The sequence below is a fragment of the Nyctereutes procyonoides genome, unplaced genomic scaffold (assembly GCF_905146905.1).
Source record: "Nyctereutes procyonoides isolate TBG_1078 unplaced genomic scaffold, NYPRO_anot_genome, whole genome shotgun sequence".
In the NCBI taxonomy this organism is placed as follows: Eukaryota; Metazoa; Chordata; class Mammalia; order Carnivora; family Canidae; genus Nyctereutes; species Nyctereutes procyonoides.
In genome coordinates this window covers 5,465,919-5,478,460 of record NW_026575133.1, presented here as the reverse complement: position 1 = coordinate 5,478,460, position 12,542 = coordinate 5,465,919, and the positions used below count along the sequence as shown (strand labels likewise).

Sequence of the window (12,542 nt, the reverse complement as noted above, 5' to 3'; positions counted from 1 at the left end):
AGCCTGACATGGGACTCGATCCAGGGTCCCCAGGATCAAACCCCGGGCTACAGGCAGCGCTAAACTGCTGCGCCACCAGGGCTGCCCTGGTAGAGGGTTTAGAATCCCCTCCCTGCAACCATTCCTTTTCATCTGCTTTCACTACTTTTTTGTCTTGGCTTTCTCTGTCTTGGCACTGCCTTCCTCAAGGGATATACAAGGAACTATGCTAGAGGCCCATGGCCGCAAACTGGTAAAAGGAGAGAAAGGCTGCTAAGAATCCAAAATAATTGTTGCAAAAATCATACATTTTACTTACGGAAGAAACATTCATTCGGGTCTTTTATTTCTACATTTTTGGAGGTAATTCAAATATAAAACCCTAGAAGATGAGAAATTGAAAGGGAAGGAGGATGTTGGGCAAGTGCGAAACTGTTCCCAAGAACTGGGAACAGGTACTGCATTGGGTACTGCTTTGGGGTTGAGGGGAGGTACTGCATTGGGGTTGAGGGGTGCTCTTTAGTGTGCACTAGAAACCTTCAATAGCCTCACTGAACATTATAATATAAAAACTGATATTTATGGCAGTGACCCTTTGACATAAAGAAAAGGTTAAAAGACTGAGGCTTCAAGAGTAACATTTTAAAAACATACAATCAAAAATAGTTATTGTAGGGGATCCCTGGGTGGCTCAGTGGTTTAGCGCCTGCCTTCGGCCCAGGGCGTGATCCTGGAGACCCGGGATTGAGTCCCGCATCAGCCTCCCTGCATGGAACCTGCTTCTCCCTCTGCCTATGTCTTTGCCTCTCTCTCTTTCTCTCTGTGTCTCTCATGAATAAATAAATAAAATCTTTAAAAAAATAGTTACTGTAAAAATTAAGAAAATGTTTTAGTGTTTATGAGGTTTTGATGAACTTCAGTCATCTGGAAGATTAAGTTGGTAGATGTGCTCTGTCCTTTATGTCAAGTAAATCAAGGCTGATCATGCTTTAGATTGTTTTAGATACCTCTTCTGTCGTTCTGTTGGATGGTTTTAGTGTTGATGATAAATGACTCCTTCCTTCAGTCTTGACTTTGAACTCACAACACTAAAAGGAACTGTTGGATTGTTTTTTCCAAAGCTCTAGTATCTTCATTTGCCTGCGTTGATATTCACTGTCCATTTCTCTACTCATAGTGTTTTCCCTTCAAAGAGTGTCTGAGTGTAGAGCGATCTTGCATGTGTTGGTTTTGACAGAAATATTTTTAGTTCCTTTTAGCTGCTGACCTTGACCATTGAGAGCCATAGTTTTCTACTTCTTTGGGTATGTCTGAGTTTGAGGTTTCTCCTTCTTCTTTGATCCCATTAGGTGATATGTTTGCTTTCATTTTGTATAGGTTAGGGAGCAGCTTAAGGCTGCAGGGATGCTGAATGCTAATTATGACATATTTGCCTTTTTTGTGAGTCCAGAGTGTGTATTCGGGGGTGGGGTGTGGGATTCGATGTTATCATAGGGAAAGTGGTCATTTTGAAATCAAGTGGGATCTTACTGTGGCTGAAGGAAATAGTAACTGAAAAATTGTTTCCAAGTTTGGAGCCTGGGAGGGAAAAACCAACTGTTTGTTTTTCCTGTCTTCTTCAGCTTTGGCGTGTCTGAAGCCAAGAGCCTTATGGCGTGCCATTCATTTGCTCCCAGTTCATTTAATAGAAATTTGTTGCATCTAATTTTATTCTTCATCGGGTTCTTATTATAACCTCTAAAACCAGGTTTTTTAAGGTCCGAGAATTTCTGTTGATAGGCTCTCGAGCACTTTTTCACACCTTCATGCTCACTCTTTGTATAGACTTTTCTTCCTCAAGAATCATACATGTGGCATTGATGTCTGGATTCTGTGTGCTTCTTCTCTAGTGCTACCTTGCCCTGGCCAAAGGAGGCTTATCTGATGACCATGTCCTCATCCTACCCATTGGGCACTACCAGTCTGTGGTGGAGCTTTCAACAGAGGTGGTAGAAGAGGTGGAGAAGTATAAGGTGACACTGAGGCGGTTCTTTAAGAGTCGAGGAAAACGGTGTGTTCTATTTGAGAGAAATTATAAGAGTCATCACCTCCAGCTACAGGTAGGTGGTCTTCACCCAGGAACTTGGAAGGACCCTGTGGGGACTTAGATATTGACAAGTATTTAAATAATATCAATAATATTTAAATATATAATTCCAATCTAAAATTAAATATTTGAATTTTAAATATTTAAAGTACTCAATACCAATTTTCCCATTAATGTTTGAATAATGTTTACTCAAAAGGTTTAAGAGTCCCTGGTGATAAACCCAGAGATTGCACAGGGAAGTACATGGTCGGTATGAATGGGCTAGCACAGATAGTAAGGAATTGGGTACTTGAGGGTTTCAAGAAGGATTTGGGCCTTGATAGATGGAGGTGGAAGAGAGTGGGTATTTATGTGAAGAGTGGGTATTATTTCACCAGCATGAGTGAAGTCTTAGAGATGAGAAATTGTCCCAGAGCCTTGATGGAGCTATCTGCTCAGAAATTTGGAGATTGTTTATGGATAATTGGTTTGTAGTTGTGGTGGTTTTCTTTCTGGCACATTTGTTAAATTTTCAAATGGGCCTGACTCTGCCACATATATTACATAGGAGCTGGCAAAGGCTTGATGACACAGACATCTCTCTCTAGCCTTTCCTGCATTAGGCATTGGCTCTCACATATGGTAAGTGATCTCATAAGTTTAAGTCCTTACAGACAGGCTAACAAACCTTGCTGGCCTGAGGAGAATCTTTGCTGAGGGGTATTTCTCCACCCCTGTGATGAATTTGCTGCTTCTCAGGGACCGTGCAGGAGGCATGACCTCCTAAGGACCTGTACAAAGACTTTCTCCTATCTGCCCACCTCTCCCCCCACCCCTCAGGTCATTCCTGTGCCACTCAGCTGCTGCACTACAGATGACATTAAAGATGCCTTCGTTACCCAGGCAGAGCAGCAACAGATTGAGCTGTTGGAAATCCCAGAGCACTCTGACATCAAGCAGGTGAAATAGGAGGAGAAGGATGTTCAGGGAGAAGTAAAAATGGTTTCTGACATATTGAACCTGAGGTACTAGCAAAGTATCCCAAAAATGTTAAATAAGCAGGTGGATCTTTTGGACCCAGAGCATGGAGTACTGATTAGACTGGAGATGGGGATGATACTACAGCAATGCCTCAGTGCATTCCTGGGAAGAGCAAAAAAATGAGAAATTTCCCAAGGCAGGAACTTTGAAGGATGGGTGCCACTGGGAGGATCTTTGTGCTATCTGGTAGTTTGGCTTTTTAACTGTATTCCATTAAGTGGCTTGGGATCTGTACTGCTCACATCCTTTTTCTTGTGCTTCTAGACTGAATTCTTTGCCAAATATGGTAGTTTGGCTTTTTAACTGTATTCCATTAAGTGGCTTGGGATCTGTACTGCTCACATCCTTTTTCTTGTGCTTCTAGACTGAATTCTTTGCCAAATAAAAGCCTAGAAGAGATGAACTACGTTTTAGATTTTTAAAGCATTATGATATGTCCTCATACAACTCTTTACTTTAGATTGCACAGCCAGGAGCAGCATATTTTTATGTTGAACTTGACACGGGAGAGAAACTTTTCCATAGAATTAAGAAGAATTTTCCTTTGCAGTTTGGAAGGTTTGTATATTTTTCTTATTTTGTGTACTTTCACTAGGCCTACTATGAACAGATTAATGGGCTGCATAGACCATTGACAATTGAATAAAAAGACAAGTAGGAAACAGTCTTTGCCCCAAGGAACCTATGGTTTTAGGGCAAGTCGGATATTTGCATATGTGATAGTATGTAATGCAGAATGAGAAAAGTACCATAAAAAAGTTTTGAGGAAGAGTGGACTTTAGAAATTCAGAAAAGGGGGCACCTTGGTGGGTCAGTGGTTGAGTGTCTGCCTTTGGCTCAGGTCATGATTCTGGGGTCCTGGGATCAAATGCCGGATCAGGTTCTCCGCAGAAGCCTGCTTCTCCCTCTGCCTGTGTTTCTGCTTCTTTCTCTGTGTCTCTCACGAATAAATAAATAAAAATCTTAAAAAAAAAAAAATTCAGGAAAGGGGTGGCTTATTTCTACTTTGTCGTAAAAGGCTTCAAGGAAAGGTTGACATTGAGCCGGAGAGATAGATTTAGAGGGTAGATGTTAGGGTGTGGGCCTTCTAGGCCAAAGGAGTGAAGTGTTACCATTAATTGAGCTTATGCTCTATGCCTGCCACTGTGCCAAAAGCTTTACATGCATGCTTCATTTAATCTTCCCAATTATGTAAGATATCTGTATTGTCATCTCAGTTTACCCTAGTGGAAAGTGAGGCTTCAGAGCTGTGCCCAGTAGAACTTGCCAGGATGGAAATGCTCTATAAATCTACACTGTCCTATACAGTAATCACTAGCCACATGTGGCTCCTGAGTACTTGACATGTGGTTAATGTGACGGAGGAACTAAATTTCTAATTTAATTAAATTAGGATTAAAATTTAAATAACTAGATCTGGCTAGTGGCTCCTATAAGTGTGTATAGCATGGCTCTAGGAGGGTTAGATAGCTTGTCCATGGCACACATGGTAGGTTCCAATCCAGATATGTTGAACTCTAAAACATGAGGTTTTGGGCAGCCCGAGTGGCTCAGCAGTTTAGCACCACCTTCAGCCCAGGGTCTGGTCCTGGAGGCCTGGGATCGAGTCCCACATCAGGCTCCCTGTGTGGAGCCTGTTTCTCCCTTTGCCTGTGTCTCTGCCTCTCTCTTTCTCTCATGAATAAATAAAAATCTTTTAAAAAAAAATGAGGTTTTAATCTCATTATTGAATAGTGTCCTATGGCCTAGATGAGGCTTCATTTATGCTCCTCATACTAGACAGAACATGATTGTAAAACTGTATAGGGAGTGTTTTTAACTAGGCAGACTGAAAATAGGAAGTTGCTGGCAAGAAATAGAGTATGGAGGGAGGGCAGTAGATGTATGGAACAGATTATCCAGCGCTGGTGTCTGATTTGCAGTTGTTTTTTCCCCTGGTTAGAACTGAGCTTTGAGTCAACTTTGAACCCTTCTTGGACTTACTTGGGAAACCTCCAAGAGATTGCTACTATTGGATAAGTTCCGGAAATATGGTTGTTTACTTTTTCAAAAAGATAATTGATAAGTGAGAATAGATATGATTAGGGACTTTAAACATCTGACATTATTTTTTGTTGTTGCCTTAGCAACAGATGCAGATGCAGACATTGATGACGTATGAACATAATTGCAGATACACACAGGCACATAAGCCCACAAGACAGATTCTCTGAATGATTTTGTGGTCATGATAGTCTGTTATATTTTCAACATTGACTGTTTTTCAAAATACTAATAGTTACATAGCATTTTATAATTAACAAAATACTTGAAAAGATATTTTTTCCCACTGTACAAGAAAGGTGGTTCTGTCTTCATTTTGTAAATGAAGAAGTAGGCTTACAAGGCTTGCCTGGGGAGCTAGAACTTGAGCTCAGATCCTATGACTTTTAGAAAACTCATGTGATTCGTTTTTAATTCTTATACTTATTATAGCTCAAAGTGGAAAATGAACCATAAAGATGCACAAGATAGAATTCTTTTTTTTTTTTTTAAAGATTTTATTTATGTTATCTCTACACTCAGTGTGTGGTTTAAACTCACAACCCCAAGATTAAGAGTCGCATGCTCTACTCTATGAACCAGCCAGGTGTCCAAAGTAGAATTACTTCTAATGTATCAAAATGAGTATAAAAATAAGTAAAAATGTAAAACAGTGACAATTAGAAGGTAGCCTGTATGTGAATGTGTGTGTCAGTAGGTATTTTTTAGTCCTGGGAGCCAAGATAAATTATTTTGTTGACATTTTCCTGTGCTGTTGTGCCTATGTAGGCCTGAGTCCTCTAGGAGAGGCAGAAAGTTAGTGGTGTATGATACTAGGCCTGATCTGTACCAGGCCCTCAGCAAATTCATGATCTAATTGGGATGACAAAACCAGACTTTAAGACAAGATGTATTCACTAGTTTGGTGCTTGGATTGTGTTACCTCCATATCTCACAAAACCCTTATTGCATTTTATAGGTGAGGAAATCAAGACTCAGCAATGAAGTAGTATTGAAGTCAGAGACAGCAGTAGTTAAACTAGGAATGGAATTGAGCCTCTGACCTTTCTTTTTTTAAAGACTTTTCATTTTGGAGGGAGAGAGGACAGGCAGGGGGAGAGGAAGAGGAAGAGGAAGAGGAAGAGAAAAGCAGACTCCCTGCTGAGCCCTGAGCACACAGCCCCATGTCATGTCCCTGAGATCATGACCTGAGCCAAAACCAAGAGTTGGACACTTAACCGACTGAGCCACCAGGCGCCCCAAGCCTGTGATCTTTCTAATACTAGGGCCCACCGTCTCTTTAGTGTGTCAGTATTGCTTCTCTATGTACCAGTAATGTTGTTCCAGCTTGTTCAAGAGAGAAATAACTGGGTGTGAAGGTTTAGGAAAGAGGTAGGACCTCAGCCAGTCACTTAACACAAATGTGACTTTGATAGAATGGCAGAGATGGTACTCTGGGCAAGAGAAAATGATATGAACAGTCAGAGGAATTTGCATACCTTCTTTGGGTGATGCTGAGGAGAGCTCTATAGCTGGAGAAGAATAGAGAGAGGAGGGGGCTTCAGACTGATACTGTCCATTTTTACTTTTTTCCCCACAGGGAGGTACTGGCCAGTGAAGCCATCCTTAATATTCCTGACAAGTCTGACTGGAGGCAATGTCAGCTCAGCAAGGAAGAGGAAGAGATGCTGGCTCGCCGCTTCCGGAAAGACTTTGAGCCCTTTGACTTCACTCTGGATGACTAAGTAAAGGGAAAGGCACTTTATGAACTTGACAGGAAGTATTAGTAGCTTGTTTTTTTAAGAAACTACAGTCTCCCATGGGGACTGTTACTCTGCCTCTTTTTTGTGCATTCCTATGGAACCTGCCTGCAGCAAGAGGCTTGAAATTATTTTTTGGAAAATATTTGTAGGATGAAAATCCTGTTAAAATTAGCATGTCTGTCATCCAGCTCCAAGAACAGCTTATGTTAATCAAAATTTTCAGAAACATTAAACTCTCAAATAAAATCCAAATGCTTTTCCATGATTGGGAAGTATCTTATGTATATGTTACTTATACCATTAAATGAAGCAGTGTGTGTGTGTGTGTGTGTGTGTGTGTGTGTGTGTGTGTGTAATAGGGTCTAGGGCTTTAGGCCTAGCTGTTATTCTAGGATCTCACAGCTGGCTTCTTCCTGAACAATCTAGGGTAAAGAAGGGACCTAAAGCCTTCACCATTTTTCTCTTACAGCACTCATCTGATTGATATAAAAGAGCTCTTACAGCCCTTTAGCAAATACTTAATCCTATGTGCCAGGCATTTTTCTGGACTCCAGGAGTATGGCCATGTCCCAACGTGGTCCCTGTTATCCCAGATTTTACGGTCTAATTGGAAAGAGAAGGGGCAGATTTTAAAAGAAATCTTAAACTTTAAAAGAAAGTTCAGTTCTGCTTTGGATATGTTGAGTTGTAGTATGCTGTTGGGTAGTTCTAAATTCATGGACACCTGGGTTGGTAATAGCGCTTTGGGGATCAAGGTATAGACCATAGCTGAAATTATGAGAATGGATGAAAATAAGATAGGATGAATATAGTCCTAAACTGCAGATGAATATCTAAGAAGCATCAATATTTAAGGAGTCCTTGGAAATAGAGTGGTCCACAAGTACATGAAAAAGAGAGGGAAAGATCACAGAATGCTATATCTTGGAAGCCAAGAGAAAAATAATTCCTTTATATTGGGCATTTATGGCCCAAACAGTTTCACTTAATCCTTACAGAACCTCTGAGGTAAGCATTATTGCTTCCATTTTATATGTGAAAAAACAGACTCTCAAACTTGAAGATTGTGAAGCCTAAGGTTGACTATTCCAGGATTTAAAAACAAGCTATGCAGCATCCCTGAGAATGGGGATGTGAAGAGTCAACTATGGCAAAGAACCTGGTTCCTGCAACTATGACCACTTCAGGGTCAGCGCACTCATCAGTATCCCTCCCTAGCTCTTCCAAGTGAGCGTTACAAGAATATGGCTCCAACTGTGGAGATCAAACATACCCTGGTGCTAGCTATGCAGTACACCTAGCAGACAAAGGGCTTTATATGTTAGGGGCAATTGGTACCACAATCATCTGTGCAGTCTGCCCAACTCTAGCAGATGTGTTTGGGAAGTACCATTTGCCATCACCTCCAAGTCTGATACTCCAGCTCCATGGCAACCAAGCACATGTAGGAATCCATCATCTGCTACCACACATTACTGAGGCCTAACACCGTAACACGGCTTGTACATGCCATGCTCAACATTTTGGTTGTACCATTCAGGGATTCTGAATCAATAGATGCATGTTCTCTGCCAGAAGCCAATTCAATACTTTCAAAGCAGCCAGCAACACTGCTGTGATGCACATGCTGTATTCATCTTTAGGCTTCTCAACATGTTAATCTGTGGGTCACAAAGTGTTGGTTGGAATTTAAGTACTGAGATCACAGGTGGGACTGTGCAAACAATGGCCCAAGTGCACATGATGTCAAGGGGTGTTCAAATGACTACTTTATGGAAGCAGTAACTGATATATTTCTTCAGAGAACTGGATGCCATAGTAATTTTTATACCCAGTTCTGGATATACTGACTGGATCCCCAAGTTCTGTGAGGCTGAGGCATATGACCAACTTAAAGTGAAAATGGGAGGTTGGTTCTTCCATGCTAAGGCTATCTGCCAATGGCAAATGCTTCTAGTTGCACCAACAGCATTCCTGAAGCTTGCCTCTGCAGCGCTGCATCACGAATCAGACACAGTTCCCTCAGTGAGGAACTGCTGCACTGGCAAACCCATTAATGGAAGACCACTGGACTGCAACCTCCATGAGGCACTTCGGGGAAAATTCCCCAAATCAGGAGGAACATTCTTGACTCCACAACAGTGTCACATCCTTGAGTCCTTTGTGATTACAGGCGAGATCCTGGTACAGGTGTACAGAAGTCAAGCAAAAGATCTGAGCCTGATTTTATGGAAGATGATTAATCATTAAAAAAAAAAACCATAAAGTGTAATACATCGGTAGACGTGTTAGCGCAGGATTCTTTATAGTTTTTCGGATTCCGCAATATTTGAATCACTGGTGGCTTCTGCCAGTGCCACTTCAGCGAGCGGTGGAGTTGGAGGATAGATGGTAGAGGTCTGAAGAAAAGGTGAAAAGCAGACAGGGTGGAGACGATGTGGAGTTTAGAAAATGACTTGAATGGAGAGCTTATAGTTTGGAAGCCTGGGAAATCCTATGTGGGTTCTCTCAGCCAGGAGAATGCCCAGGAGACTTAGCGGCCTGAAGGCTAGCTGCCCTCATCCCGACCCTTTCTCTGGCCAGGTTCCTGCGTGCCCCCGGGAGCAGCCAGGGAAGGGCTTTTCCTGTGGCGGTTCCCGGAAGTGACGCACACATCTCGCGAGAAGAAAGACGCGCGAGTCTCGGCGGCCCGGAACCGGCCTGGGAAGAGTGGCTGAGCTTCAGGCCGCCAGCCCTCCCGCCCCATGGAGCGGCCCCCGGGGCTGCGGCCGGGCGCGGGCGGGCCCTGGGAGATGCGGGAGCGGCTGGGCACTGGCGGCTTTGGGAACGTCTGTCTGTACCAGCATCGGGTGAGGTGGGGCGCGAGAGGGAGCGGCGGTGGGTGTTTGTCAGAGCGTTTGTGGAACACAGCGACTGTCAGTACGTGAGGCATTGTCGGTGAGACTTTGGGCAGCACTGTGGGCCGGCGAGCCTGTGTGAGTGAGTGTGTGGTACTGTGCTTGTGAGTCCGGTGACGGAGTCCGAAGCTGTATCTGAGGTCCTGGGTCAGTGTGTGAAATGGAGCTCTTGTGGGGAACTTTTGGTATGAACGTCAAGAAGTGACAAACTGTTGACCGAGTGTGACACTGCGTATGTGTCTCCGAATGTAGAGGGTGTCGGGATGTGGGAGGCAGAGCCACATTAGAGTGTGCATTGTGAGCATGAATGGGTGAGAAAACGGGACTGAAGAAGGGGGTTGTCTGCTGGAATGTGTGTTCAGGTGTGTGCTTGGAGGCTGTGTGATATTTGTAGGGGCTGGAAGAGACAAGGAAAGTTTCGGAAGCATCCAGTAGGCTTCAGATCTTGGAATGCGTTCTGAGTAGGGAACAGTGTGAGGATCAGCTTGGTGAAATGATCATGGCTTCCTAAGGGAAGGAAGTGGATTGGGCGTGAGGTGGAAGACAGCAAACTAACATCGGAGTCAGGAATTTTGCTTCAATTTAATTGAAAATGTTTAAGCATTTAGCAGCAGTTAATAATCATGTTTGAGCCATGCATCTTTCAGTATACCAATAAAAGCTATGAAACCTTTCCCCAGCAAAATGCACATTTGCACATCCCCACCACCTTATGTGTTGCCATTTGAGGGGGCTCATGCTCTCCTGAAGGATGTTCACAAACCTTTTAGAGGTATTAACCCTTGACTGATAATCTTTGCAGTGTTTCCTTTGTTTTTGTCATCTGTATTTTGTGTAAAATAATTATATACATCATAGGTCTGTTTGAAAGTTAAATAAGTTAATATGGGTAAAGCTAAGTACAACACCTGGCCTAAGTTAAGCCCTCAAGTGTTAGCTCCTGCTGCTGTTGTGTTGTTGATATTGTCATCTTCTTTACCATTATTTTGTTTTCTTCTTTACCATTATTAATTAAACTTAAAAAAGGGTACGTCAAGATAAAAGTGGCGCCCTTGGAAGACTGTTTTGTAAAAGATAAATCTGAGTGAAAAACATGGGACAAGATGAACAATTACAATATTATTAAAATGCTTGCAATTGGCTTGTAAAGGGAATAAATGAATTCAAGATTTGCTTGAATCTTAAGGGGTATGGGTAGAGAGCCCATAATACAGGATGAGAGGTAGGGGCATGGGAGTATACCTGGGAAAAATAGGTATGTTTGTGTGGCAGTCACAATGACAAATGTCAGTGATGGAGCTGAGGAAATGTTGTGAAGCAGCTTTCTAGATAGAGCATGGGAGGACATCTTGAAGAGAGGGAGAATGGGAGGTGAAGGACTAAGGCATTAAGTACTCTGACAGCTAAACAAGTAGTAAATTTAATAATTCTCACCATCAGAGAGTACATAAGGCACTTAAAGAGAAAAAAAGGAGCCAAGTACTTCCAGTGAAATGTTGCCTTTGGTGTTGTTATCTAAGCCTGTTCATTAGCTGGTCATAAAAAATATATATGCTTGGTAGCTTTGTGACTGCTTTTCTTGGTCACTGGTTGGGGATAAATCAACACATCATTTTTTTAAAAAATTGTGATAAGGTATATATAATGTGAAATTTACAGTCTTAACCATTTTTAAGTATACAGTTCAGTGGCATTAAGTACATTGACAGTGGTATGCAACCATTACTACCATCTATTTCTAGAACTTTTTCACTTTACCAATCTGAAACTGTATTCATTAAACAATAACTCCCCATTTCCTCCGCCCCCTGCCCCCTGGCAACCACCTTTCTACTATCTGTCTCCATGGAATTAATTACTTATTAAATGGAAGAGATTTGGGTTCCTCTAGAATCCTAGAAATCTCTCAGGAACTTTCCAGGTATCTAGACTGGTTCTTTCCTCAAATTGGAACATTTGACAACTGGGCTTGTAGTGGAAAGAGAAGAAATACTCTGTTCTAAGACTTGGAAATAGCTTCATTACTTTTCCAAGCCTGACTTTGGATTTGCCCTTAACAGTTTTCAAGATCTTTGTGTTTTGGTGGAAGCCACGTCCCCAGTATTTTATCTATATCTCTTAAATCACAATGAGGAAGAGAAAAGGATGTGAGATGGTTTATTTATCTGATTATTATGCTGGGATGGGTGCTGATGGTATCCCAGTCAACAAAAATAGTATTTTCTGCCCTCAAGGAGATTTCAAGTCTAGTGGGAGAGGTAGACACAAAAACACTTTAAGTACAGTGTGGTAACCTATATAACAAATATATTTATAAAGTGATATGATAGAGTGGCAAAAATAACCAAAGAATTCTTCCTAGGGAATAATGTAGCACTTCTCAAAGTGTGTTTGGGAAAATTAGTCCTGTGAAATGCTTTGAAAAAAGGATACTGTAGTCAAATACAATGGGTAAATTCTGTATGTAATATTGTTTCACTTGGAGAGTGATAATCTACATTAGCATATTAAAAGCTCTGAGAAGTTCTTTAGTAAAGAAACTAATTTAACTTTGTATTTTCCAGTTTTTTTATTTTGGTAAAATAGATAGCATTTACCATTTTTAAGTGTACGGTTCTGTGGTTATTAAGTACATTCACATTGTTGACAACAATCACCACCATCTGTCTCTGGAATATTCCCATTTTTTAGGGCTTATTGTTTGTGGTTGTACCACATTGTCTCCATGGTGGTAAAAGCTTACATGAGACCTAACTACAGCCAGGTACCTGC

At 41.7% G+C, this 12,542-nt stretch overlaps 2 protein-coding genes and 1 non-coding gene across 8 annotated transcripts in view; all 3 read left to right on the top strand.

Moving 5' to 3' along the window:
* CWF19L1 (CWF19 like cell cycle control factor 1) overlaps positions 1 to 7,138 on the top strand; it is a 29,947-nt gene extending 22,809 nt beyond the window's left edge. For both annotated transcript variants that reach the window (XM_055300320.1, XM_055300321.1), the window contains 4 exons: positions 1,869 to 2,078; positions 2,888 to 3,007; positions 3,549 to 3,646; positions 6,711 to 7,138. In XM_055300320.1, the coding sequence (XP_055156295.1) occupies positions 1,869 to 2,078; positions 2,888 to 3,007; positions 3,549 to 3,646; positions 6,711 to 6,855 (573 nt within the window). In that variant the 3' untranslated portion in view covers positions 6,856 to 7,138. The remainder of the gene's footprint in view (positions 1 to 1,868; positions 2,079 to 2,887; positions 3,008 to 3,548; positions 3,647 to 6,710) is intronic.
* LOC129493984 (small nucleolar RNA SNORA12) lies at positions 2,541 to 2,688 on the top strand. Its single transcript, XR_008661258.1, has one exon. It is a non-coding gene; the product is annotated as a small nucleolar RNA SNORA12 (small nucleolar RNA).
* Positions 7,139 to 9,559: 2,421 nt separating the features above from the next.
* Positions 9,560 to 12,542, top strand: part of CHUK (component of inhibitor of nuclear factor kappa B kinase complex) — a 37,089-nt gene continuing 34,106 nt past the window's right edge. For 4 of the 5 annotated variants that reach the window (XM_055300057.1, XM_055300055.1, XM_055300056.1 and 1 more), the window contains exon 1: positions 9,560 to 9,722. In XM_055300057.1, coding sequence (XP_055156032.1) covers positions 9,618 to 9,722 — 105 coding nt within the window. In that variant the 5' untranslated portion in view covers positions 9,560 to 9,617. Of the gene's footprint in view, positions 9,728 to 12,542 lie in introns of all 5 variants that reach the window. The other variant, XM_055300058.1, reaches the window with a different exon arrangement.